This window comes from Xenopus tropicalis, chromosome 3 (genome assembly GCF_000004195.4).
Source record: "Xenopus tropicalis strain Nigerian chromosome 3, UCB_Xtro_10.0, whole genome shotgun sequence".
NCBI lineage: Eukaryota > Metazoa > Chordata > Amphibia > Anura > Pipidae > Xenopus > Xenopus tropicalis.
Window position 1 is genome coordinate 13,513,645 of NC_030679.2, and position 12,945 is coordinate 13,526,589.

The 12,945-nt window shown below is 42.5% G+C and overlaps 1 protein-coding gene across 3 annotated transcripts in view; it reads left to right on the forward strand.

Annotated features, from left to right (window-relative positions):
• The window catches only part of rnf145 (ring finger protein 145), a 28,567-nt gene that overhangs the window by 12,423 nt on the left and 3,199 nt on the right, over positions 1–12,945 (forward strand). For all 3 annotated transcript variants that reach the window (XM_012959210.3, XM_012959212.3, NM_001078792.1), the window contains 7 exons: positions 1,355–1,463; positions 2,692–2,783; positions 3,259–3,494; positions 7,017–7,192; positions 9,578–9,718; positions 10,313–10,495; positions 11,616–11,763. In XM_012959210.3, coding sequence (XP_012814664.1) covers positions 1,355–1,463; positions 2,692–2,783; positions 3,259–3,494; positions 7,017–7,192; positions 9,578–9,718; positions 10,313–10,495; positions 11,616–11,763 — 1,085 coding nt within the window. The remainder of the gene's footprint in view (positions 1–1,354; positions 1,464–2,691; positions 2,784–3,258; positions 3,495–7,016; positions 7,193–9,577; positions 9,719–10,312; positions 10,496–11,615; positions 11,764–12,945) is intronic.

A 12,945-nucleotide genomic window follows, 5' to 3' on the forward strand; every position in this document is an offset into this window, starting at 1 on the left:
TGTTTTACTGTCCCAAAAGGCTATATTTGGGAGGAAAGTTATATTAAAAATACATTTTCTTTGAGCATCAGTCTTGGTCCCTCCCATCTTTCTAGCTTTGGTAATTCTCATGTTGGTAATTGCTGCCATGGTTGGCTTGCAAATTAGAAATTACGGTAAGTAGAATTAATTTCTCTAAGTCACCTTCCATGGAAGCATTAACCAACCTTCTGAGGCTAGGATATGGAGTTGAAAGGGGCAGTTAACCTGTCCAGTGACCTGTGGAGTGGGGAATACTCATGCTGGTGAACGCTGTCATGGAAGGTGACTTGGAAATAGAAATTACAGTAAGTAGTATAAGTTTCTCTATTTCTTTGTATTCATTTATACTTCTTTACCCTTCTGCTATTATTGCTCCCAGCTTAATTTCATGTTTAGTTTCTTTGTGTTGCCTGACATTCGATTCCTAACATGAAACAGTACGAGTGTAATGCAAGCTAATCTCATCTGACACTCTGCTGCTGGCTGTATTTTTGGCCTTTGATTCTAAATCTGAGCCCTAGTTTTTGCCTGTACAAAACAATCAACATATCTATTGCACTGCAATAATTCTAATGTATAGGTAATATTAGCAGCCTGACACACACTGCTTTCAATAGCAATTACATTTACATAACTTTAAAACCATTATAAAGTTGGATGTTCTTACATTTTTTTTTATTATTCCAAAGGAAAAAAAAACCCTGTTTTTGGGTGGAGTTCCTCTATTGCCATAAAATACTTCCACTTTTATTGGATTCTTTTGCCTTTCAAGCATAAGCCATACTGACAGGATGATAACCGTAAATCAATAAACCATGTCATGGGAAAGTGCCATAACTCTACGCATTGGGTGCATCTTTACAGGGAGGTGCTTGCTTGGGTTTTACTGCAGCTTTGCACATTTTTCAATGTTCTATGTAGAGATTAAACGGCTATAAATCCCCTACATTATGAACATGTTCACTTTAGGCTCACCTTTGAGGTCCAACATTTGGCCAGGGCCCACTTCCAGCCCCTTTGCACATTTCACGGTTACAGACATATTAACACTTTGCTAAAAATTGAATATATAGGACAAGTGTTTGCCCAAATCTTTAATTGACTCCCAGGAGTATCAAGGAAAGAAAATAGGTATTCTCCCCCACATTTAACCCTAACTGACCTACAGGTTGGGCCCCCTAAACCAGGGGTCTGAGGCACCCTGGGGGGCAAATTTGAACCATTTCTCTAAATACACCTAAATAACCCAATACCAGTCTGTTCTTTACCATGTTTTCACACCTAATTTTTTTGTGTCCATTTTAAACCGTAAATGATCAATCCTTTCTTGCAGGCTACATCCTGAGTGTGGTACTACTGACACTGCCCCGACAGCATCTGGCTAAATTGTATCTCTACTTTGTGGCTGCTCTGTTGCTATATGCAGGGCATCAGATCTCCAGGTATCAGCCTTCACCTCTTCATCACATTCATTCTTATACAGAACCCTGTTACTGTTAAGGGGTGATTCACCTTTAAGTTAACATTTAGTGTGTTTTAGAATGGCCAGTTCTAAGCAACTATTCAGTTGGCCTTTATTATTATTAGTATTAGTATTATTAGTATTAGTATTATTATTATTTTTTTTTAATTATTTGCTTTTCTCTGACTCTTTCCAGCATTGAAATGGGGCTCACAGACCCCACAGCCAATAAAATATTATTCTGTGAGGCTACAATCGTATTGTTATTTTTTATAACCTATTTTCTATTCTGGCCCTCTACTATTCATATGCCATTCAAACCGCTGCCTGTTGCTAAGGTAATTTGGACCCTATCAACCATATAGCTGCTGAAACCCCAAACTTGGAGAGCTGCTGAATAAAAAGTGAAATGAAAAAATATATGAAAAAATGAAGGCCAATTGCAAATTGTCTCTGAATATCACTCTATATCATATTAAAAGTTAACTCAAAGGTGAAAATCCCGTTTAAGGGGGGTAGTGCACTTGTAAGTATGTGTAGAATGTCCTGTTCCAAACCACTGCCCATTTGCTAGAGAAAACGATACCCTAGCAACCCAGGTAGCTGCTTAAATTTCAAGCTGGAAAGCTGCTAAAAAAGAACTAAATATAAAATATATAGACCAATTGCAGATTGTCTCGGAATATCCCCTTCTGCATTTTGCTAAGTCAATTCAAAAATTGCTTTGCCCATCTAACACTAAATAAAATAAAATTATAAGCATAGTTTACTAAACCAGGAAGTGCTTTGAGCAAACGTAGTTTGTTCTGGAGATTTATGGCCCATTTAATAGCTTTGTGTGATGAAGCTCTTTGGGTTGTTGACACTTCACCCAGTTATATCAAGATGTAAACTACTGATAATTTGTCTGTTAACTTTTAGCATGATTTAGTGATATTATGAGACCATTTGCTAGGGTCAGTGACCCCCATTTGGAAACTGGAAATAGGCAGACTAAATGGTTACCAACTAAATGGTTGCTAAGAATAGGACATCCTACCACCTACTGAAAGTTATCTTAAAGGTGAACTACCCCTTTAAAGAGACCTTTAGATTCCCAAGGATATCCTCACTTAATCTTTTGACATGTATTCAACTAAATTTGGTGTTAAGTGAAACTCTCCAACTCATAACAGTATATTTATATCATATGTTTTTATTTATGTCAGGGATTATGTCCGAAGTGAGCTGGAATCTGGCTATGAAGGACCAATGCATATAGAGCCACTGTCCATGAATCGCTTTATCACTGCACTAGTGGGTGAGTAATAGATTCCCCATAACACTGTTCCCTTTGCTTATTTGATTGTCATTGGGAATTGGGTGCATACAATTACAAATTACGATGGTATATATGATCCATGTTGATAGACTAGATGTTTTTTTAAGAGCTGGAGAACAGAACAGACACTGGGGTGCCTGTTGGCAGTATCCTATTTTTGATGATAATCTGGTGCATATTAAGGATCAGGGTACTTTTTCCAATTATTTAGAATATGGTTGTGTGTAACTGTCAAAGACTTCCTGCTTTTCCTGTGACAGTAGGGGAGATTTGACCGTCAACTAATCAACTCCCCCATAAGTTGCTCTCCATACTTGCTTCTGACTTGTATGGACAACACCTCAAAGCATTGGTATGGTAACTTTTCAGCCCCAAAACACAAGAGTTAGAGGGCAGCAGGGGCCCAGTTTTTTAGCCAAGTGAAGAGTTAACACCATACTTTTTTATGTTCTAGGTCAGCTGGTGGTGTGCACGCTCTGCTCATGCGTGATGAAGACCAAACAGATCTGGCTGTTCTCCGCTCACATGCTGCCTCTCCTAGCCCGCCTTTGCCTTGTCCCCATTGAGACCATCGTTGTCATTAACAAGTTTGCTATGATTTTTACTGGTCTAGAAGTCTTGTACTTTCTGGCATCAAATTTGTTGGTCCCCTTTAATCTCGCTAAGTCGGCCTACCGGGAGCTTGCGCAGGTAAGCAGCTGAGACCAATTAATTTACTTTTCCAAATTCTAGTATGCCTTAATTTTCTGCAGTATACATCCAGTAGCAGTTGGCAACCTTGTGTTGCACTCCATTTACAGCAGCCAATAACCATAAGCCTGTAACTGGTATTAGCAAGTACTGCCTTGGCCTTCCTTCTCTTGTAGCCTTAAACTAAAGCTTGCTCTGCCCTACAGCCAAAGCAGAGTGTCTCTTTAATGATATATACATCTGCCACATACTCCTCCCCCTGCAAAAGAAAAGCCAATTTATTGGGGATCAGAACATTTGCAGCATTGTGAATAGCCTTTAAAACACCAGAAAAGGTGTTTTAAAGTAATTCAATTATGCACTAGTAAAAGCTGTGTTTTTGCTTCAGAAACCCTACTATAGTTTATAAAAAAAAATGCTACTATGTAGTCATAGGGGCAGCCATTCAAGTTGGGGGAAAAAAGGAGGTTATATTGCAGATACTTTCTGTAAAACACTATTGTATTCTACAGAGCTTATCTGCTATGTAACCTGTTCATTTAGCCCTATTTCAGTTTGAATATCTTCCCCTATGGCTACACAGCAGCTTATTTATTTATATAAACACTAGACGTCCTTTCTGAAACACACGGCTTTTACCAGTGTATGGCAACAGTATATTATATTTTAACTACTTTGATACACTTTAATTTCTTGATGTTACTGTTCCTTTAAAGGATATTAATAATACAGCAGATGTTTTGTGGCTGAGGTTTTATTATACATCAATAAAGAGGAACCCTGGTTTTTTTGTTGGGCAGAGTAAGCTACTGTTAAAGCGACCACAGAAGGAAGGCCAAGGTAGTGCTTGCTAATATCAGTGATAGGTTTACCATTACTGTTACACTATGCAGACTGGGTCAGATTAAAAGTTGGGCAGGTCATAGGTTTTGTGAAGATGAGGTGTCATTATCATGATGTATTGGCATTTGGTGGCTGTGGCTTAATTAAACAATTCTGATAATTAGGAGTGCCCACATACACTACAGAGACTCCAAATGAGCATTGCTTGAGAACCCTGATTGTATCCTGCTTAGTTCAATTTAAAATCTAATTTTGGGTTATCACTAATGGTCATATTATTATTGGGGTCTGCACATGTTACCTTTTAATACTTTGTAGATACTAGGCATTGCCATTGTTAGCAAACTGCAAAGTCTCCTCTACAGAGTTTCGGCAAATCGCAGCACCACTTATGCCATCCCACCGGTGATTTACAATCTAGCCGGTGGGATGGCATTGCGGGGAGATTGGTCGCCTGCGACAAGGGAGATTTGTTGTGGCGCGACTAATCTCCCCATGTGTCACGCCCCTTAAGGAGTTCACCTTTAAATGAACACTTCGGGACAGATTCATTAAAGTATGAATCCGAATCGCGAAATCCGATAATTTCTGATGATTGCAAAAGTCGCGAATATTCCATTAGTTTGAATACGAAGATTTCGGACTTACAATCCGAAAGTTCTGAAATTTATGTGTAAAAATCATTTGTGAATGGCAATCCAATACAAAATTTTCGTATCCAAACGATCCTAAACGGCGCGAAACCCTTTCTGACTTTGAACATTCAGTGCATGATTTTGGAAGCCTCCCATAGGGCTCAATGGCACTCTGCAGCTCCAACCGGGCCCAAGGAAAGTCTCCCATAGGGCTCAATGGTACTCTGCAGCTCCAACCCGGCCCAAGGAAAGTCTCCCATAGGGCTCAATGGCACTCTGCAGCTCCAGCCCGGTCCAAGGAAAGTCTCCCATAGGGCTCAATGGCACTCTGCAGCTCCAACCCGGCCCAAGGAAAGTCTCCCATAGGGCACAATGGCACTCTGCAGCTCCTGCCTGGCCCAAGGAAAGTCTCCCATAGGGCGCAAAGTACAAAAGAGTCGCTCAAATTGACAAAAATATTGCAGAAAATACACAAAAGTTGTAGAAAAAATACAAATTTTTTGTAATCTGTTGTACTTTGATAAATGTGCCCATAGTATACTTTAGACCTGTAATCCCCAACCAGTGGCTCGTGAGCAACATGTTGCTCCCCAAGCCCTTGGATGTTGCTCTCAGTGGCCTTAAAGCAGGGGCTTATTTTTGAATTCTTGGCTTGGAGGCAAGTTTTGGGTGCATAAAAAACAGGTGAACAGCCAAACAGAGTCTCCTATAGGCTAGCAGTCCATATAGGTGCTACCATATAGCCAATAACAGCCCTTATTTGGCACCTCTAGGAACGTGTTTTATGCTTGTGTTGCTCCCCAAGTCTTTTTACATGTGAATGTGGCTCACGGGTAAAAAAGGTTGGGGATCCCTGACAGTGAGAGACAGTTAGCAATTGGTCTTCATTTTTTACTGTTTGTGGGTTTTTGTTTTTTTTTTTAATTATTTAGCTTTTTGTTCAGGAGCCAGTTTCTCCAGTTTGCAATTTTCTAACTCTCTGGTTACTAGCAACCAAATTAATATAGCAACCAGGCAGTGATTTGAATGAGAAACTGGAATATGACTAGCAGAGAACTTGAATAGCCAAATAATAAAAAGTATAAATTACAATAAAATTGGAACCTCAAATAGCAACAGTTTTATGGCTGCTGAGTTCGGTGAAAGCTGGAAGGAGTCAGAAGAGGAAAGCAAATAATTAAACTATTTTTTTTCTATAAAAATTAAAACCAAGTGAAAAGATTCTAATAATTGGCCATTCTATAACATACTGAAAGTTAACCACTCCTTTAAAAACCAAGAGTTACCCCAGTGATCTGCGCTAAAACCTAAGCAGCCTCATAGAGAAATTACAGGTAGCTTCTAGCCCATCACAACAACATTTTCATATGGTTCCCGTTTAAATTGGATTATTGCTGAGTAGGGCAAGCAGTTTAAATGAGTTTATCGAACTGATGCTTAAATGAAGCAGGTCCAGTTCTTGTGTTCTACCCTCGGGCTGCCCCAAATTGCCTTGCTTAAATACCATGCTGATTGTCTCACAGTCTTTGTAGTTTTTAACTTTAAAAAAAAGTCGGTCGCAACTTTCCACCATAGGATACTGTATAAATTGCTGCAACATATCGCACACTTTTCTGCTGGCAGCCATTCTCTTTGTAGAGTTAGGCACCAGGTAACTGCGGTTCAAGGTTAGAAAAAAGTGGGCGGAGCCAACAACCCCAATCAGATGTCACTCATTAAAATTTCCCCAGTGAAAGTTAAATTGCTGCCATTCACACAGTATTAACAAGAATCCTCAAACTTTGCACTGTGGGTTTTATTATATAACTGTGGTCCAAGGTTAGAAAAACTGGGTGGAGCCAACAACAGCCAATTGGATTTCATTCAGTGACTTCACATTTTTCAAACCAACATGAAGTTTGTTCTCAAACGTCTTTCTTGTTACATTTGCTTTGTGTAGGTGTATGCAGTAGCAATATTGCTGAATGTGATTTTGTATTTTAATCCACAATATGGAAAGTCCCACATAGCAACATGTTCTGATCACTGTGTGCTTATCCTACAGGTAGTGGAAGTCTATGGCCTGCTCGCCTTGGGGATGTCGCTGTGGAATCAGCTGGTAGTCCCAGTCCTGTTCATGGTGTTCTGGTTGGTTCTGTTTGCCCTGCAGATCTATACCTATTTCAGCACCCGTGACCAGCCAACCTCTCGTGAGCGCCTTCTTTTCCTGTTTCTTACAAGGTAAATTCACCAGTTGTTGCCCTAGACAAGAAAACTGTCAATGCCATTGGTTACTAGACCTGGGCAGCTTGAGTTCAGGTTACTGTATAATTCCCCCTTAATGCCAGGCACATCAGCATAGGAATTTGTTTGGTCAGTCACATCAGGGCAGTTTGCCATTTATCTGTGTGGGCTTCTTGTGCAATAATCCAACAAGAACCCTGAGGATGATAGATTGGATAACTTTTAAGGGAGAACTAAAGGCTAAAAATGAATCGGGCTTAAAATGCTATATTTTATATACTAAACTTACTACTGTACCAGCAGCCCTATAACTGTAATGATCCGGGCCTGAACTTACTGTACCAGCCCAGAGGCTCAGCAGCCCTATAACTGTAATGATCCGGGCCTGAACTTACTGTACCAGCCCAGAGGCTCAGCAGCCCTATAACTGTAATGATCCGGGCCTGAACTTACTGTACCAGCCCAGAGGCTCAGCAGCCCTATAACTGTAATGATCCGGGCCTGAACTTACTGTACCAGCCCAGAGGCTCAGCAGCCCTATAACTGTAATGATCCGGGCCTGAACTTACTGTACCAGCCCAGAGGCTCAGCAGCCCTATAACTGTAATGATCCGGGCCTGAACTTACTGTACCAGCCCAGAGGCTCAGCAGCCCTATAACTGTAATGATCCGGGCCTGAACTTACTGTACCAGCCCAGAGGCTCAGCAGCCCTATAACTGTAATGATCCGGGCCTGAACTTACTGTACCAGCCCAGAGGCACAGCAGCCCTATAACTGTAATGATCCGGGCCTGAACTTACTGTACCAGCCCAGAGGCACAGCAGCCCTATAACTGTAATGATCCGGGCCTGAACTTACTGTACCAGCCCAGAGGCTCAGCAGCCCTATAACTGTAATGATCCGGGCCTGAACTTACTGTACCAGCCCAGAGGCACAGCAGCCCTATAACTGTAATGATCCGGGCCTGAACTTACTGTACCAGCCCAGAGGCACAGCAGCCCTATAACTGTAATGATCCGGGCCTGAACTTACTGTACCAGCCCAGAGGCTCAGCAGGCCTATAACTGTAATGATCCGGGCCTGAACTTACTGTACCAGCCCAGAGGCTCAGCAGCCCTATAACTGTAATGATCCGGGCCTGAACTTACTGTACCAGCCCAGAGGCACAGCAGCCCTATAACTGTAATGATCCGGGCCTGAACTTACTGTACCAGCCCAGAGGCTCAGCAGCCCTATAACTGTAATGATCCAGGCCTGAACTTACTGTACCAGCCCAGAGGCACAGCAGCCCTATAACTGTAATGATCCAGGCCTGAACTTACTGTACCAGCCCAGAGGCTCAGCAGCTCTATAACTGTAATGATCCAGGCCTGAACTTACTGTACCAGCCCAGAGGCTCAGCAGCCCTATAAATGTAATGATCCAGCAGCTCCCATCTTGCTTGTCTTGTGTCTGTGGCACTGCAGATGCTCTGGGCTGCTGCTGGGAAGCTAAGCTTGGGTGGGGGGGGTTATATGGAAATTATCAGACGGTGAGAATACATCTGTCATAGAAGCTAGCTACAGGGCTGATTATTAATCAGTTCTGCTGCAGACTGCACTGATTTCTATGCTGCCATATAATGTGAATCTGAATATACTGCATATTGTCAGTGGGTCCCTAAGCTCAGGTAAGTGACAGCGGCCAAAAGATGGGGGCTACCGGGGCCACAGATCTTCCCTGCTAAATGGCTTGGGCTGGTACAGAACCAAAATATACCATTTAGCATTTCTAGCCTGATTCTTTAAGTTCTCCTTTAAAATTGTTCCATTCAGCTGCAAAGCTTTAGAAATATCCTTTTTATTTTTTAGAAGTAGGAATAGCTGGGGCTAGGAGGAAAACAGACTCTGTGTATCGGTTGCTTAGGAGTGGCTGGCGCTAATCAGATAAAAAGATTGATGTCTCATTCGCAGAACTATCCATCTGGAGTGAAGTGTTTTTATTTTTTTAATCATTCCGACCAAACCTTATTGCATTCCGCGCCCTTGACAGGAAGATATAATGTGGTTTTGAGTAAACGAAGAACAAAATATTTTTTGCTTAAGGGGACATCACCTTGGAAATGAGACCGGAACCACCATCATATGTACGTCATCCGAGCAACTTTCCGATATGCGGCATTATTAATGTTTTTAAGGTTTAAGTTAAGTTCATTGAAAGCAGTATCAGCTTCTTACAATACTTCCACTGCTCAGTCAGACCCCAGTCCCCACAACTCTTTGTATGTTCTGTGCTTAATAGATCTGAGTAAAAAGGGTAATAACAAAATGCAAGGCATGATGGGAAATGTCAAGTCTTCATATAATGCATGGCTTTAATTGTGCTTCCTTTGTGTCTTTTAGCATTGCCGAGTGCTGTAGCACCCCATACTCGCTCCTGGGGTTAGTGTTCACAGTCTCCTTTGTGGCCCTCGGTGTGCTGACCCTCTGCAAGTTTTACCTGCAAGGTTACCGAGCTTTCATGAACGACCCGGCAATGAACAGGTAGGTGTCTCTGAGAAGTGAAGGGACTGTGCCAGGACCCAGGCTTGGACTGGCAATCTGAGTGGCAAATTCGGGAGGGGCTGCTGTAAGATGCCATAGACAATCTCTATTTAGTGGGCTGGTGGGAGGGACTGTTTGGGCCTCTGTGTACTGTAAGTGCAGCTCAGTCAGGGCCTGCCAGGGTATATACATGTGGGATTACTGTATCTTCTCCTAAGTGCTGTTGCCAGATCCATGGCTACAATGTTGTCCCCAGTCGCTTACCATCAATGTTCAGGACCAGTCCTCTACTTGGCATTGGTGATGATGATAGCAATGTGCCCTAAACATCTCTAATTGGTGGTACTTCACATGTTTAATGTAATGTGGGCTGGTGTGAGTGCTTACTGGGCATGCTCATGTATTCATTTGTGTTCTCTGAGATGGAACCATTTAGAATTTTAAGCTGGAACAGTATCCTTATGGGCAAGGTAGAGTCTTTGGACCAAGCCTTTGTAGGCGTGATTGTAAAACAAGGATATAGATTGACTGTGATGATGATAACCATGATGTCTCTGCAGTGATGCTAAGGTTTCCCCATTGTACTTTCCCCAGGGGCATGACGGAAGGAGTGACCCTGTTGATCCTGGCCGTGCAGACGGGGCTGATTGAACTACAGGTGGTCCACAGGGCCTTCCTCCTCAGCATTATCCTCTTTATTGTTGTGGCCTCCATCCTGCAGTCGATGCTTGAAATCGCTGATCCCATTGTCCTTGCCCTCGGGGCTTCCCGTGACAAGTAAGAGACTTAACCTGAGTGCCCAAAACAGTGCCCATCTCTGGGAGGCATAGTGTATCCTATGGTTGCATAAAAAAGTAAATCTGGGCCTGTTCAAGGGCAGAGTGTGTCCCAGTTATTAGAACTGCTGCCCTCCTGTTAGTGGCCTCCTTTGCTTTGATCATTGAGGAATGCAGGAAGTTAGTGCCAGCCCTAAGCACAAGGAAGGTGCCACCATAGCTGCCCAAAGCAGTTTACCTCCAAATGGCTTCTTCAGTAGGACCTTCAGCCCACTGCTGTGCTTTGAGGAAGATGAAGACTTGAGGCACCACATGTAGATGTGGGAGGCTGGAGTTCTGGGTTGTTAAACATTTTAGGGGCGAATAACAGGGTATATCCTATTAGATTAATAATTCATTAATAATTAATAATTAGATACATCCCAATGCCAATCTCGGGTCCGGTTCTTCATGCTTTGACTTTTGAGAGACCTTATCTGGACCATGAGTTAACACTTTTTCTGTGCTGGTTAAACTTACCTTTATGGCTTAAATCAGATCCCCTAAGGTCTGAGGCTCAAGCAGTAGAGTCCTGCATGGGTCTCGATGAGCCGGACCTGCTGCACCACTCTCCTACCCAGACGTGCTACCCCTTCACCCGCAATGGGTTTTTTTGCCACCCAACCCAGGGACCTGTGACACCCAAAGTCACTTCAGAGGTGGGTAAAGCGAAAAACTTGCGTGAATATCAGGGGTAGGTGTGCGGGCCAAGACGAGTGGGTGAACAGGGTACCTGCAGACTGCCCACCCAAAATCCGACCACTTTGCAGGTACCCAACCCGCTGCAAGCCTGTACTTGGCAGGACTAATTTATCCCTTGCCCATTTAATTAGATAAAGTGTAGGAGCTCTATAGCGTTTATCCAAAGAGCATTGAAAATATGTTGCCTTTCTGTCTGGATGGTGGCAAGAAGTGTAATAGGACTGAGCAGCTTCCTACATCAGTAACTTTAGCCCCTAGAGTTCTGTCCAGGCAGGCATTTAGTGGGTTTATGTCTGCTTTAACCCCTTTAGAATTGGTTGGTGTTTGATGGCTTGACCTTGGTACTTTCATTAACAGTTCTTTTCCTGTGCTTTTGCTAGGAGTTTGTGGAAGCATTTCCGTGCCGTCAGCCTGTGCCTTTTCTTGCTGGTGTTTCCTTCTTACATGGCCTACATGATCTGCCAGTTCTTCCACATGGATTTCTGGCTCTTAATTATCATCTCTAGCAGCATCCTCACTTCCTTGCAGGTATGTATTAACATAAGGTAGAGTCCTGCACAGGTCCAGTTGAGCAGACCCGTGCCCAACCTGCCTACCTGCTGCCCCACCCACAATAAGTTTTACCACCTGACCTGGGGACCTGTAAGATTGGCAATGATGTCACTCTGGAGGCGGATCAACCAGGTGAATGAGAAAAGGTGTTTGAACAACAGGGGTGGGTGGAAGGGCAGCAACCCGCAACTAAACCTGATACCCTCATATGGTAGCCGCAGACTACCTGCCCACTCGGTAAATAAGAAAATTTCCACCCAAAACCTGACCTTTTTTTCGGTATTCTGAGTACTTATAAGGCACTTATAAGGTATTACTGGCCATTTGACAAGCTTAACCCTTTAAGGCCTACCTGCTGTAGAAGTTCTGGTGCTGAAAAATCCCCATTGATTATATGGTTCTGGGCTTCTTTTTATCCTATGCTGTTTGTTTTTACCAGCACTGCAGGAATGCAGAACTTAAAAGATTAAAGGTAACCTGTTCTACGTGTTTCTGGGTTGCTTTCTGTCCTATGGTCATCCAGGAGTTGGAGATCTTAAAGGGGTACTAAACCCTATTTCACTGCACTGCTCAACCAAACTTTACTCGGCTATTCCTGGACTACAAATCCCAGAACAATTTAACATATAATGAAGGTTGAGGCCTGCTGGGAGCTGTAGTTCAGGAACATCAGAGTTGTATTCTTAAAGGAACAGTAACACCAAAAAATGAGTGTATAAAAGTAATGACAATATAATGTACTGCTGCCCTGCATTTCTACAACTGGTGTGTTTGCCTCGGAAAGACTACTATAGTTTATATAACTAAGCTGCTGTGTAGCCATGGGGGCAGCCATTCAAAGGAGAAAAGGCACTGGTTACTTAGCAGATAACAGATAAATCCCCATTATATGGGGCTTATCTACTAGTTATCTGCTATGTTATCTGCTACTAGTTATCTGCCCCCATGGCTACACAGCAGCTTATTTATATAGTAGCTTTTCTGTAGCAAAAACACAATTTTTTTGCAGAGCAACAGCACATTATATTTTAATTACTTTAAAACACTTTAATGTTTTGATGTTGCTGTTCCTTTAAAGAAATATTGCACAATAAAGACTCCAAGCTGTGTAAATTTAGCTCCATGTTCTTTGTTCCTGCAATTGGAGTTGGAAGCAAT